Here is a 23,224-nt window from a genome sequence, read left to right as displayed (position 1 = left end):
AAAAGTTCAAGCTGACTTTCAGATTTCTGACCGTTAACAGGGTAACGATGGCATTTAAAGAAGAAGGGAACAATGGGGGAAAAGCAGGTATGGGCGACAAGGTGATAGAGCCCATTCAGTTCTATCTCATTATGTAGAAAAGGGAACTAATTTCTAAAGAGGAAAGTCTTTTACCTTAAGTATCAGAGTCATAAACTGAATTCAGATCTTCTGACCATCACCCCTTCCTGGCAAGCCCCCTTTCTCCCCAGACAGTATAAACAGCATCCATAATTCTATCTAGGGTTTTAGTCCAGACAGATCATTACCAACCTCCCAGATATGATTATGGATGTTCTTTCATCCCTCTCTGTACCATATTTCCTGTCTGCCCCCATAAACCCAAAAAACCTTGGCTTAGCATTGCATTGAACCCTACTGACTTAAGTTTCACACAGTAAAATCTTTTGTCAATTTCAATGGAAATCTGACCCACAGGAAGATGAATGGAGCAGGCCTTCTGTGAAATAGGTTGAAAATAATTGCATGTCAGGCAGGTTTTGGAGAGGAGCCAGTGAAGTATTAAGTGAAAACGTGAAAGAGCAGACCCTCCACTGCTCAGAATTTGAAAGCTCAAACACTGGGGCAGGGAAATATTTTATTCTCATTCGAAGGGCATGTGATTTATTTCCACTGACTGCTAATTGCCACAGAAAGGAAAGGAGTGGGTTTCCAAGAGGAATGCAACAAAGCTTACCTGGCTTGAAAAATACTTCGGTGACAGTGGTTTGAATTTACAGACTCAACAGTGAGCAGCATCGCACAGCCAAAACAATTAGAACTAAATAAATGGGGACTTCCTGGAAATGTCTTTCTTCAAAGTCTTAGGCAGGAGAAGATTAGTGAAAGAGGACAAATTTTAAGGCCTGAATAGAAAGGGAACTTCACTTGTAACGTCCTCACTGTATTCAATTTTCCTGTTGCAATTGTTCTACTGTGGAAACTGCAGAGTTTTGGCATGATGAGAAATACTGGTTTTATCCACTTGTTTGGGACTCATTCAATGAGTATTTATGGAGTAGTCATTGTGCCAGGCACTGTTCTAGATCAGTAATTCTCAACCAGCAATTTGGCTTTCCTCCCTCCCACCCCCCCAACCCTCACCCCGAGAGATACTTGTCAATATCTAGAGTCATTTTTGGCTATCATGGTTGGGGGATAGTAGGGGTGTGACTGGCATCTAGTGGGTAGTGGTAAGGGATGCTGCTAATATCCCACAATGCACTGGGCAATGCCTTTCCAACAAAGAATTATCTAGTCCAAAATATTAGTAGTGCCCTTGTTGGGAAATCCTGTTCTAGATGCTGGCAATACAGCAGTGAAAAAAGGGAAAGCCCTCTGCTCTTGTGAAACTTCTATTTTAGTGGTGGAAGAGAAACAATAAACTAATTAATAAAGAAATATCTACCATGCCAGATAATGATATGGCACCATGGAAGAAGATAAAGCAGGTGGTGGATAGTAGTTACTATCGTGTGGTGATAAATCACAGAAGGGCTCATTAATAAGGTGATTTTTGAGCAGAATTCTTGATAGAAGTAAGTCATGGTGTGGGAGTGGGAGAAGCATCATTGTCGTCTCTTAAAAAAAATCAGTTTGCTAATCCTACATGAATTTAGGGTAAACATAAATTTAGGGCAATTTGTGGACAAATTATCAGAGTGTGATTGCTTTTCTCCCCTCTTTTTATCGCCAAAAACTTTATACTGACCTAGATAGAGGAGTACACCATTCTCCATTTTTTTTAAAATAGATTTTAGATAAATGAGAAACAGGGTTGGCTTTCCTGAGGACCAACTGAAACAGACTCTTTTAGTTCAATTTAATTATTATAGGTTATAGGTTCCAAATATCAAACACAACACAGTGAGCCATGTGCAAGTGTATATGTATATACTATACATAAATGTGTAGTGTATGGGTACATAGTATATAGAGTGAGTATATGAACAGGCTCTTATTACACATAATGTAATCTGAGGACAGAAAAATCATCAGGGTTGAACACAAGCATAAATGTGGAGGAAAGTATTTTGAAATAAGTCAAATGGTAGCCTGAGTGTTTTGTTTGATGTAATTATTGTTGTCATTATAAATGTGTACATATTAGAGTAACATATAGCAAAAACGATATAAGGCTTAAGCTTTCCTGATAGGTTTATCCCAATCCAAAATCTTATTTCATTAATGATTCACTGAAAAAAAATTAATTACAGTTATATGTTGATTATACTCTACATCTGAAAAATCAAATACATAAAAAACCTTATTTGCGACTACAATATAATGAAGCTTTGATTTTGTCAGGGAAGTATTGATTTGTTTTTCAAGAATTCCTTCATTAAAAGAAATCTAATTTCCCATCTTAATTTAATATTGCACTCTATGCAGAAATGCTCAGAATAATGAAACAAAAGCACCCTGTGAGATTGTAACTGTAGTATTTTTTAAATGTTTGGTTATGATTTGAATATTTTAAAACTGGTAGCACCATTGTAACGTAACAGCAATCCCAAATGTCTCACTGGTGTGGCATTCGCAAGCAAGTCAAACTCTGGTCAGTACTCAACTATTTTTAAGTACATTATTTCTATTTTTAGATGTATAGACTGGTTAACAAAGAAAAGGAGAGAATCACTTCTTAGAATCTTTCATTTCCCCAGACCAAAAGTAATTTAATTTCCTTATCCGTATCTGCTTTTAAGCATGTAAGATTGCATTCCAAGGAAGAACCTGTAGGTCCTCTATCATGAAGCAGATGTGATTTTTGTATGCCCTTGCTAATGAGAGCAGGACTGTAAGGATGATCCAACAAAACACAATATAGAAAAGAGGATTATGAGGTGAGATAAACATTGGTTAATTTTGTCTGGCTTAAATATCGCCCAGGTTAAATCCATATCCAGGAGCTGTGACCCTGACATAAGTAAAGTGATCAGGACGTGGCTTCCAAGGACTCCATCGCAGGAAAGGCCTCCTGCCCCCATCCAGGATGTCCACTGCGCAACTGCTATGGCACCTACTTACTATTCTGTCTTTATTCATTGACACACTCATTTACTCAACAAATAGGATCGTTAAGTAATGATCAGCCTTTTCCCGGGTCTTGAAGATACAAGTGTTCCTGTCCTCGAGAAGTTTGATCAAGTAAAAGAGACATTGGCGTGTAAATAGTGAATATGAGAAATGTATAGTGAATATGAGAAATGTATAGAGAATGCGATACACACATGTCTTTTATGTGTAATGACTCAGAGGAATTGATTTGAAAAGATAAGCAGGGGTTTATGAAGCAAACAGGGTGAGGGAGAGCATTCCAGGCTGAAGAAACAGCACACAGCAAGGTGTACCAGCACAAAGAAAAACTGTCCACAGAGATGAGCATGAAAAGATGAGGTCAAGTTGTAAGGGAGGCCTTATATCCCTTGTTATAAACTGGGATCTCCACCGTTCATTATTTTTTAGTACATAACAGCAAAGTACCCTGTCCACTGTTTCTAAGTGTACAGCTCAGCTACATTAAGTTTAGCATGCATCTCCAGAATTCTTTCATTTTCCCAATCTGAAACTCTGTACTCACTGAACACTAACCCCCCACTCTCCTGTTCCCCAGCCTCTGGCTACCACCATTCCACTTTCTGCCTCTATGACTCTGACCACTCTAGGTACCTAATGTAAGTGGAATCATGCAATATTTTTTCTTTTGTGCCTGACTTATTTCACTTAGCATCATGTCTTCAAGCTTCATTCATGTTGTAGCATGGTCATAATTTCATCTCCAGTTTTACTTTATTTTATTTCTTTTCAGTGTTCCAAAATTCATTGTTTATGCACCACACCCAGTGCTCCATGCAATATGTGCCTCCCTAATACCCACCTCCATCCTCACTTTTTAAAAAAATTTTATTTGAGAAAGAGAGCTAGAGAGAGAAAGAGAGCGAGAGCGAGCACACAAGTGGGGGGGGTGGGGCAGAGAGAGAGGGAGAAGTAGATTCCCCCCTGAGCAGGGAGCCCTGACACGGGATTTGATCCCAGGACCCTGAGATCATGACCTGAGTCCAAGGCACTTAACTGACTGAGCCACCCAGGCACCCCTCATACTCAGTTGTTTTGATCATGTGTCAAACTGTTTTGAGCATGAATTTCTAATACATGTATAGTATTAAGGTATCATGTACATTACAAAGAATACTCAAAAACAAATATTTTCAAAAGATAAAACTGAAAAATAAACATACTTTTTATTTTTATCATAATGGGTTGTCTTGAAAAACTCCTAGACTATCTGAGCATGGAAGAGCATTGTGGATTGTTATGCCAGAGGAGCAGGATGGTTTGATGTCCCAACCCAGTTTTTCATCAAATGTCCTCATCCTGCTGTTTGCTCTGTTGTCAGTGATGAAGAGTAGCTTTCCAAGATGAAATAATTCAAATAATGAGATTTATATTCTTAGAGTGGACTATTCTAGTGAATCTAGACAGCATATACCTCATCACTGCAGTTGTGTATCTTTCTAACTTCCATCCACATATAATGTTTGGTTGAAAAGCATAAAATAATACAGCCACTGGAATACATTTGTTGGTCACTGTTTACCTCATGATTGTAGATGAATGTACTGGCAGAAATTAAAAGTCTCTTGATGTTTTTGAGTCTTGACCAAAATTTTATCAAAATCAATCAATTCCTTAAAAATAAATCACAAAACAGTTAAAAGTACTAAAAACTATGGTTAGGAGGCACCTGGGTGGCTCAGTGGGTTAAAGCCTCTGCCTTCGGCTCAGGTCATGACCCCAGGGTCCTGGAATCGAGCCCCACAGCGGGCTCTCTGCTCAGCAGGGAGCCTGCTTCCCCCCTCCCTCTGCCTGCCTCTTGCCTACTTGTGATCTCTGTCAAATAAATAAATAAAATCTTTAAGAAAAAACAAAACAAACCTACAGTTAGAACTACACAGTGGTTGAAAAAGCATTTACGTTGGAGCCAAGAAAATCTCAGTGAAACTTCGACTTCACCGTTACTAGCTATGTGACTGTGGGACAGATGGCTAGATCTCTCTTAACCTTAGTGTTATCATCTATAAATACATGACAGTATGTTTTGTTTTGTGCTTTGGGGGCTTTTGTTTTGTTGTATTTTGGACCCTGTTAGGATCCAATATTGTCAGAACATTATCAGGACAATACATTCTTTGCAAGGTTGTTTAGAGCATAAAATGACATAATGCACCTATGTGCCCAGTACATCTGCTCAGGTGGTGTTAGTACCACCTTTTTCACTTAAGGTTTGAGACCTCAAACAAGAAAACTAGTTTTAATGCCTTATTCCCATGTAGTATGACACTTTTTTTTTTAAAGTGTTCCATGACTCATTATTTGCATATAACACCCAGGGCTCATTGCAACACATGCCTTCCTTAATACCCATCACCAGGCCAACCCATCCCCTACCCCTCAGCCCTCTGAAACCCTCAGTTTGCTTCCTGGAGTCCATAGTCTCTCATGGGTTTCCCCCTCCGATTTCCCCTCCTTCATTTTTCCCTTCCTTCTCCTAATGCCCTCGATGCTATTGCTTATGTTCCACAATTAAGTGAAGCTGTATGATAATTACCTTTCTGTGCTTGACTTATTGCACTCAGCATGATCCCCTCCAATTCCGTCCATGTCGATGCAAATGATGGGTATCCATCCTTTCTGATGGCTGAGTAATATTTAATCCCTTTGTCTGGAATGCCCATCACCCCTATGCCCCCAAACAATCCAAACTGGAATTCAAGATTCAGATTTCAATGTCTCTACTTTTGACACTTTAGAGAGGTGATAAAGCTCTTTCTCATCGAATTCTTATATTGCTTTATTGTATCTCTAATATAATAATAACCACTAATATAGTAATAACCACTTAATATGAGATGGATGCTGTGAGGAGATGATCAGTTCCCCCCTTCAGGAGCAAAAGACTTTTTGCCCGAGCTGCAGGGTGAGCCCCCAGCAGACAGGCCCTCTTCAGGAACTGTTTCAGGTAAGACCATCTCCCAGGTCATACCTCCTTCCCAAGGTGCCCCAGCCACTTAAGGAGTGATGTAGGGCCCAGGTCCTTCATACCACTGGCAACAACTCTGAAGGATCATGTTATCTATAGGACTTGCCGTTAGCGTTGGCTAAGGCTTCCGTTGAGACCAGATCAGAGTGCAACCGCTTCTCTCCCAACTCTGAGCCTTTCCCTTCTCCTCCCCAGGTAGGGGGTCACAGGAACATAAGAAGCTCCTGCACCCTACTCCCCATTCCAGAACCTGCAACCCAGACCCTCAACCTGCAGCCACACACTTCAGCCACTTACCACATAGCTATAATTATTGGTTCATTGCCTGTTACTCAATGGATGGGGTTTGCTTCTGATGTATTTCTATATTCTCAGGATCTAGTCAATATGTGGTCCATATGAACACCAAGCAAAATCTTGTTGAATAAATTCATTAAAACTGGGATCTCAGGGCACCTGGGTGGCTCAGTGGGTTAAGCCGCTGCCTTCGGCTCAGGTCATGATCTCAGAGTCCTGGGATCGAGCCCCGCATCGGGCTCTCTGCTCAGCAGGGAGCCTGCTTCCTCCTCTCTCTGCCTGCCTCTCTGCCTGCTTGTGATCTGTCAAATAAATAAAATCTTAAAAAAAAAAAAAAAAACTGGGATCTCATTTCTTTGGCCAAGATATTATTTCTTTTCTTGTTTCATTGGATTTATTTATAGTGTCTCTCCTTTTACAGTAAAAGAATTTAGAGCAACTCACCCAAAAGTTGACAATGAGGCAATGGGGAAATGGGAATGACAGAATCATAAAGATGAATCTATCAATAATAAAGTTCAATATAGGGGCACCTGGGTGGCTCAGTGGGTTAAAACCTCTGCCTTCGGCTCGGGTCATGGTCTCAGAGTCCTGGGATCGAGTCCTGTGTCGGGCTCTCTGCGGGGAGCCTGCTTCCCCCTCTCTCTCTGCCTGCTTGTGATCTCTCTCTCTCTCTCTGTGTCAAATAAATAAATAAAATCTTTTTAAAAAATAAGGTTCAATACAGTTGTAATTATTTTTTAGTATTTTTTAGTCATTGACCTGAGCTTCTATCATATACCAGGCACTGCTTAAGTGTTAAAATAAGACTAAATTTCTATCTCCAAGGAGAATTATATTCAAATGGAGAAGTGGTGAAAATGGGATAGAGTAATTTTAGAGGGCAGTAGGTGGTACAAAGACCCCAGAAGGTCCTGAACACCTGGAAATAGCTGAAGGCAACTGGGAAATACCATATGCAGGAAGGGCTCTCCTTCTTCCCACTTTGTACTTAAAAACAAAGTATACACTTCTTGTGAAAAAGATGGCCTCCCACTATCAGGAAGAGAGCATTCTTATTACCAGAGATGGGGCGTTGACATCAAGATAAGTCTGTACAAACCTCACTAAAAATCACACTTCTATTCCATGAGTTCCTGCCACATATTTCCTGTTTACTTTCCCACAATTCCACACCCCTAGGCCAAGCCCTTTTTCCCTTGTCTTCTCACGTCTCCACAGCTTATCCCTTTTTGTTAAAAGGATAACATTTTTGAGCACCTGGGTGGCTCAGTTGGTTAAGCGTCTGCCTTCAGCTCAGGCCATGATTCCCGGGTTCTGGGATTGAGTCCCACATCAGGCCCCTTGCTCAGCAGGGAGCCTGCCTCTCTCTCTCCCTCTGCCTGCCATTCCCCTTGCTTGTGCTCTCTCTCTTTCACTATCTCTCTCTCTCGCTTTCTGTCAAATAAATTTAAAAAAAAAAAAAAACCTTTTAAAAAAGTGCTATATAACCATGGGTCTAACTGCTTCTTTGGGATTTTCACTTCTTTCTATGATGTCTTCCATGCCATGTAAAAATTTTAACATCAGATAAAATCTATATGCTTCTTTCTGGTTAATCTTTCATTAGTTGACCTCACAGGTCCCAGACACAGAAGCTAAGAGGATAAAGGAAATGTCTTTCCTTCCGTATACCTCTTTGGGTAGGATGGTCTGAGAAGGACTGTCCCAGAAGGAGATTAGAGGCCTCAATAATGAGAATCCAATCCTTGCTAAGATTTGAGGGAAGAAACTTTTAGGCAAAGAAAACAGCTACTCTCAAGGCGAGGCATTCTGTACAAATTGGGCGCTAAGCTCCAGGAAGCTAAATACAGAAAATCGCTTGTTTTTCTCTGGGAGGGAGACATGTTCTAATTCTTAAGAGGTGCCAAAGTTTTTCCTTGACTAAAACTGGATGGCACTGAGAGAAGTAAACAATGTCTTCATCAACTATTTCACAACAAAGATAGAAGCAGAAATCTGTGACAGCTTTTTGTAGCGACACTGAGGGCCTCACATTAAGAAGCATTCAGGAAAGACAATTCTGTGAGGGGCTGCAGTGACTCAGAGTCCTCACATCAGTAGCTTGATGACATGACCTTTAAGTCTTCTTTGAGTCGGAACTGGATGTCAGACAGTCAAGATTACATTCTCTATTGAGGGCCTCAGCACAGGTATCCTAGAGTGTTCCCTTATCCTCTGATTCATTAATCAAGAAAGCAATTGTTCAGAACAACCCAAGACAAAGGCTTTTAATCATAACACTATTCTCCTGCTGCCGTTAAGATTCCCAATTTAGGTTGACTTCATAGAATTCTGTGGAAATATCACCTACCAGATAATGAGCTGCTTGTTCCCAGTATATACTTCCCTTTTCTTTCATTTGCTCATGCACACACCACCACCCCCACTCCCACCCACCCCATCCCCATTGCTGTAGGGTTCTCAGGGTTTGGGTTGTATATTAGTTTTTGAGATGCAAATAAATAAGTGACAGCAAGCATAAAATTAAGGAAAGAGTGTCAAGATAATCAAGGAAGAGGAAAATGGAGATCACCAAGCTCTTACTATAGGGCAGGCTTGCTTAACATTACTTTATAAGTTTGTTTCCTGACAATTAAACAAAACGAGCATTTATCAAACAGCGACACTCTTGCAAGGGAGTGTCACAATAATTCCAAAGAAAGGACATGTATTCCAAAGTGAAAAATGTAATAGGTCGCCGGCTTTGGCATCGTAGCAGAGGAATGTCACCACATTACAAAACATGTACCGCAATCCTCAAATTGCTTTGACTTCTTGTTACTAATAAGCCATCTAGATGATGGGGCGCCTGTGGCTCAGTCGTTAATTGTCTGCCTTAGGTTCAGGTCATGATCCCAGAGTCCTGGGATTGAGCCCCATTTCTCCCTCTGTCTGCCATGCCCCCTTCTTGTGTTCCCTCTTTTGCTATCTCTCTTTCTGTCAAATAAATAAAATCTTTAAAAAACAAACAAACAAACAAACAAAAAACCATCCGGATGAATACCTACAAATTCAATGAATTAGATGCATCCTATATGCAAGTATTGAAAGACCTGAGTTCTGATCCAAGCTTTACTACCTGAAGGAGTTTAGGACATGACACCCCACAATATGCTGCTTTGGTATATTGTTGATTTGGAGCTGAAAGCACTTGACAAACAGCAAGCTCGGGAAGAAGCTTTCTCTACATTCCCTCTACCTGCCTAAAGACAGATCCTCCAAAAGGAACTCAGTTGTCATAATCCTCTCCTCAAGAGTTTTATCAACTGGGGATCACTGACTCTTACCACAGGAGAAAGAACTAGAAGCTGACACCACACCCAGACAAGCTTTGTCACAAACTATTACATCTCTATATGTTCTTCTCAGGACCCTGTCATCTTTCCTAAAATGATGTACTCTCCCCTACATTCCCCATTCCCATCCACACTATGCTGCTATAAAGCTCTCAAATCTCACAATTTGAGGGGATACGCACTCTTTTTTTCCCTGTGACACTGCCCAGCAGGTAATATTTAAAATTAACACACTTGTACACATTTTCTCCTATTGATCTGCCTATTGTCAGTTTATTTCATAGGCCCAGCTATTGAACCCAGGTGGGTAGAAGGAAGTCTTTCCTCCCCTACACACCTATTTTTCCAACTATGAGTCCAGAACTGAAAAGATGCTGGGATTAAATAGTAACGAGTGAAAGTCCCCAGGCCAGCACAGTTACAAGCAGATGACAGTCGCTTCTCTCTGCCTTTCCTTCCCTCTAGCTCTTCAACTAGTATAGAATAAGGGCCCGTCTGAAACATAGTTTACAACCAAATGCCACTCATAAGCAGCCTCCCTTGAGTGTACAAATGGAGGCCAACACATCATGTCTACGTATTTAGCAGGTGTGAGTGAAGCAGGCAAACTGTTGAATAAAATGTGTTATAGCTTCCTATGTTAGTAAATATACCTTCATAATTATCTGGAAGGCCAAGGTCAAATTTAGATTTTTCAGCTCCCTCAGAGTTTCATGCCAAAATCCAGTAAGATGCCCTGGGGCACATTCACCCTTCCCAAGTCCTGAGGCCTGTATCCCTACTCTTCCTCTCTCAGCTCTCTCCCTTCCACAAGGAGCCCGGCAGGCATGGTGTGAATACCCCAGCTCCATCAAGCTCCAGACACACCTTCATGATCAACTGCCCCCACAGGCCCAAGGGTGTGTACATCAGCAACCACAGTCTGCTCCAAGAAAGGTGGGATGGGAAGGGGTCCCAGCAGGCCTGGAGCCAGTATTCAGGCCTGTTGAACAGAAAGTTCCATGGTCCCAAGTACCCAAAACTTGGTTTAAAAATAAAGGGAAGGGTCTCAGTAGTCAGTAGCCTTGGCCCCATGGACTCCTCACCTTCTTGGTGGAAAGGGAGCCCCAGAGAGACACATTAAGGCACAACCTGATGCCAGGTTTTGCCTGGTTCTATGGGTGATATTGCTTAGAAGTTCAGCACTTCTTGCAATAATTTCACCCTTCCCAGGAAATCAATACCCACAAAAGTATTGAAGTTAGCATGGTTATGTCAAGAAAGGTACTTCTACAAAAAGAGGGTTTTTTTTTCCTTTCCTGTATCTACAGAAACAAATACAAATGTTGCTTAAATCTTAGCCATCTTTCCCCAACTCCGTCATTATTTTAAGGTGCAGTTCTATTTTTGCTTCATACATCAGAGTTCCCTCTCTCTCTCTCTCTCCCTCCCACACTTGTCCCTCTCCCTCCTCCTCTCTCCTTCCTTCCTTTCTTCCATTCCTCCCTCCCTCCCTTTTGATTACTCATTTCTTACTTTGATAAACTCACAATTTTTGTGGACAAAAGAATGCAATTAGAAACTGGATTTGCCCATCAAAATCCTTGAGGAAAACACAGGCAGCAACCTCTTTGACCTCAGCCGCAGCAACTTCTTCCTAGGAACATCGCCAAAGGCAAGGGAAGCAAGGGCAAAAATGAACTATTGGGATTTCATCAAGATCAAAAGCTTTTGCACAGCAAAGGAAACAGTTAACAAAACCAAAAGACAACTGACAGAATGGGAGAAGATATTTGCAAACGACATATCAGATAAAGGGCTAGTATCCAAAATCTATAAAGAGCTTAGCAAACTCAAACCCAAAGAACAAATAATCCAATCAAGAATGGGCAGAGGACATGAACAGACATTTCTGCAAAGAAGACATCCAGATGGCCAACAGACACATGAAAAAATGCTCAACACCACTCAGCATCAGGGAAATACAAATCAAAACCACAATGAGATACCACCTCATACCAGTCAGAATGGCTAAAATTAACAAGTCAGGAAATGACAGATGCTGGTGAGGATGCGGAGAAAGGGGAACCCTCCTACACTGTTGGTGGGAATGCAAGCTGGTGCAACCACTCTGGAAAACAGTGTGGAGGTTCCTCAAAAAACTGAAAATAGAGCTACCCTATGACCCAGCGATTGCACTACTGGGTATATATCCTAAAGATACAAACGTGGTGCTCCGAAGGGGTACGTGCACCCGAATGTTTATAGCAGCAATGTCCACAATAGCCAAACTATGGAAAGAACCTAGATGTCCATCAACAGATGAATGGATAAAGAAGATGTGGTATATATATACAACAGAATACTATGCAGCCATCAAAAGAAATGAAATCTTGCCATTTGTGACGACGTGGATGGAACTAGAGGGTATTATGCTTAGCGAAATAAGTCAATCGGAAAAAACTATCATATGATCTCCTTGATATGAGGAAGTGGAGATGCAATTTGGGGGGGCTTGGAGGGTAGGAAAAGAAAAAATGAAAGAAGATGGGATCGGGAGGGAGACAAACCATAAAAGACTCAATCTTAAAAAACAGACTGAGGGGGGTGCCTGGGTGGCTCAGTTGGTTAAGCCTCTGCCTTCCACTCAGGTCATGATTCCAGGGTTCTGGGATGGAGCCCCGCATTGGGCTCCCTGCTTGGCAGAGAGGCTGCTTTTCTGTCTCCCTCTGCCTGCTGCTTACTTGCGCTCTCTATCTCTCTGCCAAATAAATAAATAAAATCTTAAAAAAAAAAAAAACAGACTGAGGGTCGCTGTGGGGAGGGGGGACGGGTGAGGGTGGTGGGGATATGGACATTGGGGAGGGTATGTGCTATGATGAGTGCTGTCAAATGTGTTAAACCTGGCGATTCACAGACCTGTACCCCTGGGGATAAAAATACATTATATGTTTATTAAAAAATTTAAAAATTAAAAAAAAAAGAAACTGGATTTGCTACCTTTAAGAAAGTTATATCTAGTATCCCCTAAGTAGAACACAGGAATAAATTTTCTTATTACAATGTGATTATAATGGAACGGTTCCAACTTCTTGATTCCTGGAATTCACCTTTTACTTAATTAAAATAACTCTTCCCCAAACTGTAAAATACCTTTACTAAAAAAGAAGGAACATAATATATCATGCTTTTTTTTTGGCTTCTATGCATGTGATGAGACAGAAATTGCTTAGATTTATAAGTGTCTTGACTTTGATAAAGATTTACCCTTCAAACTATGAAAAACACCTTATTTACACTGGTGTTTCATTACTGACCCAAGTATTTCCCACTTCACTAAAAGGCATATGGAGGCATGTAAAAAAGGACCTACTTAATACTCAGAGGACAGGAGGAGCACAAAGGGCTGGCAGCACTAGGAGAGAAATGTGCCCAGACAGCTGCACAATTAATTTTCTTCTACCCTTCACTAGACCAGATCACCAAATCTTCCAGTGTTAACTGCCCTCCTGGTCACTTACAGATTGGTCTGTATCCTTAAAAATCCTTACAAATTAAGTGTTTCCATTATCTTACCACATCTAACTTATTATTGAGCCATTTGTCTTCATCCTGCAATATATGTTATTCTGTATTACGTTCATGTGGTAGGTTGGTTCCTTATCATCACCAGAGTAAGAACACTTTAGATTTTAATAAAAACAACCAAGCAAACCCTTCTTAACATGAATGATATAACAGTCTTTGCAAAAAGGAAGGAAGGAAGGAAGGGAGGGAAAAGAAAAGAAAATACCATGAACCTATTAATAATTGGAGATGTGGATTGGACTAGTGTTATTAGCAACAGTAATGACATTTTACCCACCCACTCTCACTCTTTCACCTGATACTTGACAAGTAAAAGTATAACTTGCTTATACTTCTTATGCTTCTTATAGGTTATAACTAACCATGTTTGGTTATGGCCATATAGAATAGTATGGTCATATAGAATAAAAATAACTGGCCCACTTTCTTAGTCTTCTTGTGCTGCTGAAATAAAAATACCATAGAGTGGGTGACTTAAACAACAAACATTTATTTCTCATTGCTCTTCCGAGTGCAGGGCAGATCCCATGTCCAGTAAGGGGCCCCTTCCTAGCTGATACATGGCTGTCTTTTCAGATCCTCACATGGCAGAGATCAGAGAGGGAGGGAGCAAGGTCTCTCATGCTTGTTCTTATAAGGTACTAACCCCATTCAGTGGGGTTTCACTCTCCTGACCTGATTATCTCCCCAAAATCCCACCTCCAAATAACATCATATTGAGGATTAGCCTTTAACATGTAATTCTGGAGGGGACATAAATAGTTATCTAATATCACCCACACTGAGAGGAGACCTATAATACAGGAATGTCAACCATGTAGGGTTTTCAGAAAAGGCCACCGAATGTTAATCAATAAAGTTTTTATAAAAGTTTTAATCATTACAGAAAAATGTCTCAAGTACACATACGCAACTATATTCACGTACTGTAGACAATCTGCATACATACAGACACACTTGTACATAACTTTTAAATGAGGCTTATTTCAAACGTATAGTTCACACATATAATCATACACAAAATCATTTCCCAAGGAAAAGAGTGTTAATAAATCAGCTAGTGAGCTTCTCTGCCTTGGTCATTCTCCCTGACTCCCGGGAAAACTGTAACGAGATGCTGAGCTAGCTGGGAGGCTAGGGTGATGCCGCTCTTGCGATGAATGGAAGAAGAGGAATGAGCTGAAGTAGGGTCTGCTGTGCTGTAAAAGGTAGAGTCGGGAATGAATAGGCTTCCACTAAGTATTTGTTATCTAGGCAATTCTGCACATTTTCATCCCTAATATGTTCATTTCTTTTTTGCTGAAGAGTCATCTTGATTAACGGACACATGCATCCTCACTTTCAAAGATGTGAGGGCGATTAAGTCAGGCTGCGATGCCTTTGCTCACACTGATTCCCTACCTGGACCAGCTCATGTGAGTCATTCATTCCACCTGAAAGAGACTGAGCCCTCGTGGTGTGCAGGGCATGATTCTAAGTGTGGAGATGGACCATTTACCGAGACAGATAGGGTCTCTTTCATGGAATGGGGGATGAGAGATGAGAGAGGAAGTGGGAGTCAGTAACAGGCAATAAACAAGGAAACAAACTACGTAATTTCAGAGATGATAAGTACAATGAAGAAGTGAAAACAGGCTTCTCTCTCCATTCTGCTTTCCTCCCGGGACCCACCTTATCAACTCTTAACAGCAATGTTTTCCAACAACCTCCCCTGCCCAAACCGGAACAGACCATTTCCTCCTTTTACGGACCCACTGAAGCCACCTGTCCTCTCTCATGCCACTTTATTGCATTTGTTCACCAGTCTTATCTTTCCCAATGAGACTTTAAGCCCCTTTAGAGTAAAGGTCACTTTTTTTTTCTTAATGATTTTGTAGTTGTAATCCCTGGCACATATTCTGGTTTTGCTCACCACATAACATACTCAATAAATGCTAATTAACTGAACAAATCTGTTGAAGGAATACAGGAGCCATGAAGAGTAGCCTAGTAAAGGACTATTATTGCAAAATTTGAGACTTAATGACTATGTTGTGATCACAACCTTCTACAGAGATTTTATGATAGTCTCATTAGAACCATGTTCTTTTTAAAAAAAAAAAAGATTTATTTATTTGAGAGAGAGAGAGAGTGCACACACATGCACCTGAGCGGGGGTGGGGGTACAGAGGGAAAGAATCTTTAGCAGACTCCCTATTGAGTGAGGAGCCCAATGTGGGGCTTGATCTCATGACCCTGAGACCATGGCCTGAACCAAAACCAAGAGTTGGAGGCTTAACTGACTGAGCCACCCAAGTGCCCCTAGAACCATGTTCTTTTATTTAGTCTAGTAGCTTCTCTTACCCAGTATGCCATTTTTAAAGAAATTACAATTTAGAATTCACATTACTAAAGCGAAGTCATCCAGAAAGTGAATTGAACAAGTAGACTGTGTAGTATGAGTTAAGAGGTGAGCCCAGGGGCACCAAAGAAAGGTCACAGATTTCCTAGAACCCAGAGAATTTGCTCAAAGAGACAGAGCAGTGAACCATATTACTCAAATAGCAACACAGCACTGAAGGACTCTGGCTAAGTAATCTAAGGCCTCTTTGCAGCATTGAAAAGTATGGTGTGACCTCACAGTTGCTTTGGGCCATCCATTGGAGGGCTCTAACCAGCTCCGATCTTTATTCAATGCCTCCCAGTTCCAAGGTAGGCAGAGGAAAAACTCTTGGCATTGCAATTAAACAAAACAAAACAAAACAAAACAAGCAAACAAAAAACTTCTTAAGGTGATTTAGGATCCACTTGCATGATAATGGATATAAGGCAGACCAGAGTGCAAACCCAACAGAACTGTGCTTCGAATGTTAATGACAAAATGTTTTCTACTGAAGCCAAAGCAGTTACAGAAGAGTCTTACTAAAAGCTCTATTAGGAGTTACACATCAGAGTAGGATTTTATTAAAAGTTACAGTTACTTATCAGGAGCCAACCTATCTTTACAGCTCTCATGTGCTTCTCTCCACTTCCTGATGATTTGTCAACTACACAAACAATTCTAGGAACATGGGTTAACTCCTGAGTCTCTTCTTCTAGCTTCAAAGACAGGATCCATCAAGGCAGAGGGAAACCACAAAACCAATGGAGTACATAAGCAGCAACCTGAGGTCTTCTGCAAAGTAACCAACAAACATCTGCTGTCTTTTGTGGTCACAGATTTTTTTTTTTTTTTAACTACAATTAGGAAGTGAATTGCAAAAAGCATTTTCCATTTTTATTTTGCTAATGGAAAATCTGGACCAAAAAGTTGCTGAATTAGTGAATCTCAGACAGAATAAACATGTTATTAGAGATAAAGCCATGGGCTTTTACTGAATTTATGTGGTCTCTTCATCAAAAGACAGAAAAAGAGTTGAAATAGATCAGTAAATTAGTAAATTTGATTAATAGAACAAAGTCTTATTCTGTCATTATTCTTCCCATTATTCCTAAAATAAAAAAAAAATAATAACTCTTTGTCGAGCACGTGCCATATTTAAGCCAATATGCCAGGCGTTTCACGTAATTATCTGATTTCATTATCCCAGCAACAGTATGTGGTAAGTTTCATTGTTCCACTTTCACAGGTAGGGAAACTGAGGCTCAGAAATTAATTTGCTCAAAATCTTATAGGTTATAAATTAAGATCCAGAATTGCAAGACAAATGTGTATGACTTTAGAATTTAAATTCTTGCCAACATATCCATTGCCTTGAGAAAAATTAATTTCAAATATCGAACAATACCCCCCTCCCCTTTTTTAAAAAGTCCTTTAAGGAGAAGACTTGACTGTATTTTAACCCTGAGCCATCAGGATTTTCTTTTTAAAGCCTTAATTCACAGTAGTTATCTTTAAAGATTTCATTTAAATGCATTTAATTTATTTAATTAATTTGCATAATGAAGTCTGAGCATTTTTTTCTTTTTTCTCTTCCTTTTTTTTTTTTTTTTCCTTTTTGGAAAGAGACCTACTAATTTCAAGTGTGTTCTATTGGTCTTTCTAGCCTCATTATAAAATTGTCCATCCAGAATAAGAGCCCATGGTGGAATTATAAGAGCTCAAACACACAATGCGCTCAGAGCGGGAGTGACAGGTTCAGGGGATCACATAACAGGTGCTGCAGTGGATACTTAAAACATTGCACAATCAACAACAAAATGAAGTTTACTCAAACAAGTGACCTTCAAGAGAAAGGGAGGAAAAGAGAGGGTGGATGGGAAGGGCTAGACACTTGGGGCCTTAACCTAGACGTTTTATAATAACTGTTATATGTCCAACACTCTTATGCCCATCACAAAATAAACTGAAGTTATTTCCTCAAAAGTCATTCAATCTAAGCATGTTAAACATCCCTTACCATATTTGGAAGCCATTCGATTCACTCTAAAGGAATGAACACCTATGTGATCTTCAACAAATCCTATTATACCAATCCAATGACTAACATTCCTCTTTTTCACAGATATGACTGCAGTCTCATGCCCCTATTTAAGATAACCACAATCACAGCTCAGTACAATTACCTAGATAGGCCTCATGGTGTGCCATCCCACACCTGTCTATTGAGAGAAACTACCTATTGTGAGTTTCTAAATCATTTGCTTTCTAGAGCTTCCCAGTTGTTAAATTGCTTGGAGAAGGGAGAAGGAAAGGAGGAGGACAGCAGAAAAAAATATTAATCTCACCAGGAAAAAAAAATATTCAGAATAATTCAGAATTGATTCATTAACTATTGAAGCACATAATAGATTTTTTCCTATAATTTATGAGTGACATTTATTTTCATTTTTCTTATTTTTTTTTTAATTTTCCTATTTACTTTGTTTCCCTCCTTCCAGAGAAGATAATATTTGATTTTTCTCCTTTGCCTTAAGTGATCTCTTTGCCTATGTAAGAGTAGGAGAACGGAGCTGGGAATTCAATAACCTAGGACGATTGATCTGTGTTGGTTACCTTGAAGTTTCTGGTTGTATTCGGTCCTGTCAGACTGGCTCCTCCTCAAGGTACCAGAGTGGTCCCCAGAAACACTGCTGTCAACCACTGTGTCAGTCTTCCTTCTCTCCAGCATATAGAGCCTGGGCCTCAAGAAGGTCAGATTCTTCTTCTTGGTGCCCATGTTCTCTTTCCCAGTGGCTTCTCTGGGCTCCATCTGAGGCAAAGACAAGCTCTGGAGACCTGTAGGCAATGGCTGTTAGTTGCAGTGCCTCGGGGTCAGAGTTGAAGCCACCAGAGTGACGAGTTTAACTGCCCCCTTCTTACTAAACGGCTTTACTCCGGGGCTACCTGGCTGTGACTGCCACCTGTACGGAGTCCCAGAGCTCCACCCCTATGAGGTCATTCTTTTTTATACCTAGAATCCAGCAGGGAAGCTGCCACCTGTTACCTGAGAGACCTGAAGCACAGAGCTAGGCAAAGCAGCGACTGCTTTGTCACATGCTACGGGAGCAAACAAAAATCCCATTGTGTGCCACAGCAGCGAGGCTGGGGGTTGGGGGAAAAGGGAAGAACAAGGTAGGGCAGGGCAGAAGGGCAGCACCTGGGAGTGTAACCTGCGGCTTGTGGGTTTAATGTGTGCCTGTGGGTGTGGACAGATGCACTGGGACACTGCGCTGTGGTTTGCTGGCTGGAGGCACACAGGGGCTTGTGTGGGACTTACAGCTAGAGTCACCCAAGTGTGACCCACAGAGTTAGTGTGGGGTAATTAGAATTCACATTAGCGTCAAAACAGTGGGTACAGAATCATTTTTAAGGATTACCGTGTGCGATCAAAAGTCGTCCTTCCTCCTCAATGAACATTCTGAAATGATTTACTAACAATGTATTTGCCAAACCCAGCTCCACATTCTTGAGGAAACAAGCATTCGTATCTGAGAGGCATCTGGCAGCAGGCACTGGAGGAGGACATGTCCACACAATCCTGGGGTCTTTTGATGTCTCTCTTCCGCACGTGACCCTTGCCTGAAATTCACCGTTTTATGCTCCCAACGCTGTTCTTCTCTGTTCTGCGGCTTGGGGGGGGGGGGGGGGGAAGCATGGTGACATCAGGGTATGATTTCTGTAAGATCTTTTCCTTTTTACCTTTTCACAGATGGAGTGCCAGGAAATGGTAGCTCACCTTGGGAAAAGAAGGGAAGGAAAAAACGTTTGAAACTAAAGAGACATGTGGAAAGTGGAAAGGACAGGGACAGGGATTGGGAGGGAGAAATGCAAATACTGATGGGCCTTTCATTAATTTTTTGAAGTTGTTTTTCCTTGGAGTTACTGAGATTTCTCAAGGGGGAAATTTGTAGAAGCTCTGGGAATGTGCTGGGTGTTTTGTCTGCCCTTGTTAAAGAAAAGAGAGACTCTAAGAAGAAAGTAAATTCTCTTTTATTATAAAGGGACTGCCAAAATTCAGCTTTGCATGGCCCCTTCTGAATCGTGGCTAAGTCTTGTTAGACAAGGTTTATAAATGAGGGAAAAAAAGATAAAAACCGTTTTCCAATTCCCAGATTTGTGTGGGCTGAATAGAATTTGCATAATTACCTTAAAAGATAAATGACAAATCTTCACCCGCTATAGAGACATCTATATATAGCTTGGCATATTGAATAGTTTTTATTTAATATAATTGATAGTCTTTTTTTAACAAGCCCTCTCAAGCACATTTAATAAATACTCTAAAAGGCATACTCTCTACTAAGATGTAAAACGAGCTTTCTTGATTCCTGTTAAAAAGTCTCACTTGTATTCTAATATTATATATACATATATGTATATAATATGTTTGTGTACATTCACCTGGTAACTAACAGATATATGCTATTCAGGTGTAGTATTACTGCAAACATGAACCATCAAAACTATAGGACTTATGGGAAGTATGTGGTTGAGGACACGGAACTCCAAAACTTTGTCAGTGACTCACAAAAACCAGATAGAAAACTATTTAAAAAAAAAGGTCACACAGTTTCACATATGATACATGGTTAGGAAATACATAGATAGTGTAATAAATATGGCACTTAATATTGAAACAGAACTGAAGGATACCTGTGGAAGTGGGCTTTAGAAGGGTTACGGTTTATGGGTCAGGAAAGACGCTACATGCGAAATCAGATGGAAATGGACACCAGCAGAAGCGGTTGAGCATGGCTCACAGCCCAGGCAGCAATCTGAGTGAGGTCACTGGTAATTTTCAGGGGTGTCCATGGATGAATTTTGTGTTTTCCTTTGTGGCTCAGGGCATCTGGGTACAATTTTATGCATTCACCTAATGTTTTAAGGGGTGAAAATCACACATCAGCAAAAGTGAGACCGTGTTATGCCCAAACAGTTCCCCAAGGTATCAGTCTTGTTGGAACCAACTTGTGTTTTCCTCACAAGCATTATAGCAGAACTGACTGTACTAGCTCTATTGTATTTTGGAATTTTGTCAATTGAAATGATATATAATATTGCTACTATGGATTCGGTAGTAAATATATATTTTGTTTTTTTAATAAATTTTCTATGTCAACTTTAAAAATAATACTGCCTTTTAAAAAGTCAACCAATGAAGCAGACAATGTGATTTGCTTTAATTTTCATCCTAGCACATTCTACCCCCGTGGCATGCAGAATTAGGCATGGTCAATCATAATGATAACTTTGTTCCCTATTTTTCCAGGCTCTCTTGCTGCTAGGGTTGGCCATATATTCCCAGGCCTGGCAAATGAGACCTCAGGGGTAGTCTGCTGGAACAGAGGACAGTGTGTTGATTCTGGGGAAGCTTTTGGTTCTCAGAGCCATCACAGCTGGCTTCAACCTTCCCCTTTCGTCTAAACTTGATCTCACAGTGCAGTCGCAACCACCCTGTGTCCATGAGAAAAGACCAAAAGAACTATGAGCTTTGATACCACTGAGCTACTGAACCAACACTAGCAGCCAACTACCTGTAGACTTCTTGCTATGACTGTAACATAACACTCTCTTCCTCAAACATTCTTAGTTGAGTTTTTATTGGGAATACATTTCTAATAGATGCGACAGACATACAGTGTTTGATTGTCTGCGTATAGATTCGTAGTTCTCCCGCTTATCTCTGCATTTTTTTTAGCTAATGTGTTTAGAAGCTCTCACAGAAAACATAATTTAGTTTTTCTGGCAATGAGTGAAGACAGGTTAGAGAGATTCCGAGTGTTTCATCACTGGAACATTTTGCTAGAATGTGAGTGAGACTGGAAGACAAGGACCCTGACTTGTCTGAGTTTTATACTTTAAGGCAGAGGTAAAAAAGTATTTCAGTGCAAGGATTTCATATTATATAAAAGAATAAAATATTGATATTAAGACATTTAAATTAACCTTTAACCAACTGAGCCACCCAGGTATCCCATGATACTTAAATTAATTTTATTGGAAGTAAAGAACAAGTAGTTCCTGGTTCATTATTTTAAAAAGCACTGGGCAGTGAATTCAAGATTCAGTTTTAGTTTTGGCTATGACGTAAATCATCTTGATATTACAAATGTCATAATCTCTCTAGGTTCCAATTTCTTCATCTATAAAATGTAAGGATGAGGTAGCCATTATGCTGTTCACTAAATATTTACAGTTTTCCATTTAGGCACATGGGACTATTGCACTGCCTTGCACTCTTGTAATTTAAATGTGGTCATGGAACTTGCTTTGGCCAAAGAAACTGACTAAAAGTGATATATGTCACTTCTTGGAAAGTGCTAAGAACCAGTGTGTGATTGGCTATAGGTCTCTTGCCCTCATTTATGATGATGGGCAAGAGTCCAGGCAGTGGCTGCTCTATCAGGATGAGTCCTAGGATGAGGATGGCTTAGAGCAGAGCCCCCCAAACATCCCATAATGATTGTGTAGTTTGAGCATGAAAGAATTCTTTGCTGCTTTAAGCCACTGGGATTTCAGGCTTTTTAAATAACTACATCAGCATAACCTAGACTATTCTTATTGCTGTAGGGTGTAGATTAAAGATACACACATCTTGTTCAGGTCCAGCATTATGTGATTTCTGGATTCTAATCCCAGGGCGCTATCAAGTTAGACAAGTCCCAATTCCAAAGCAGAAATAATATCTCTTGAATAATGTCATGAATAAATTGGATTGGAGGAAGGAAAGGAATTTATTATAAGTAAGGAATTCATTGTAGGAGTCCAGGTGAGAAATGCTTGGATTAGGGTAGTGGCGGTTAGAGATGGAGAAAATTTGATGAATTCAGGTACGTTTTATTTTTTTTTTTTTCAGGTACGTTTTAAAAGTTGAACTAATAGAATTTGTATGTGATATAGAATTTGATTGAGGTAGATGAGTAAAAAGAGGAGTGAAGTTAAATTCCAGGTTTTAAGATTAAATAAGTGGGAGGATATTGGTGCTGTGTGCTACAACAGGAAGGAAAAAGACAAGAGAAGAGGTAACTTGGGTAGGGTTGTCAAGAACTCCACTTAAGATGCATTAGCGTTAATGGGGCACCTGGGTGGCTCAGTTGTTAAGCCTCTGTCTTTGGCTCAGGTCATGATCCTGGGGTCCTGGGATCGAGCCCCACATCGGGCTCCTTGCTTGGTGAGAAGGCTGCTTTCCCCTCTCCCACTCTCTCTGCTTGTGTTCCCCCTCTCACTGAGTCTTTCTCTGTCAAACAAATAAAATCTTAAAAAAAAAAAAAAAAAAAAAGATGCATTAGCGTTAAAATGCCTGTGAGATATTCAAAAGAAATGTCAGGTAGCCTGTGAATATATAAATTTGGAGTCACTATTTAGATTTTAGCTTAAAAAAAAACCTTGTCATCAGAATATACATACCATTTTTAAAAAAGATTTTATTTATTTATTTGAGAGACAGAGAGCAGGAATGGGGGCAAGACGCAGAGGGAGAAGCAGACTCCCCGCTGAGCAGGGAATCCGACATGGGGCTCGATCCCCGAGATCACAACACCA

General features: G+C 40.4%; 1 protein-coding gene across 3 annotated transcripts in view; it reads right to left on the bottom strand.

Moving 5' to 3' along the window:
• Positions 1-18,752, bottom strand: part of ARHGEF38 (Rho guanine nucleotide exchange factor 38) — a 141,681-nt gene extending 122,929 nt beyond the window's left edge. For all 3 annotated transcript variants that reach the window (XR_007125185.1, XM_047718136.1, XM_047718137.1), the window contains exon 1: positions 18,257-18,752. Coding sequence is in view for 2 of the 3 variants with exons in the window: in XM_047718136.1 (XP_047574092.1) it covers positions 18,257-18,452 (196 nt within the window). In the remaining variant the exon portion in view is untranslated. The remainder of the gene's footprint in view (positions 1-18,256) is intronic.
• Between the last annotated feature and the right edge of the window lie 4,472 nt (positions 18,753-23,224).

Source organism: Lutra lutra, chromosome 2 (genome assembly GCF_902655055.1).
Source record: "Lutra lutra chromosome 2, mLutLut1.2, whole genome shotgun sequence".
NCBI classification, from domain to species: domain Eukaryota; kingdom Metazoa; phylum Chordata; class Mammalia; order Carnivora; family Mustelidae; genus Lutra; species Lutra lutra.
This window is presented reverse-complemented; position numbering and strand designations above follow the sequence as displayed.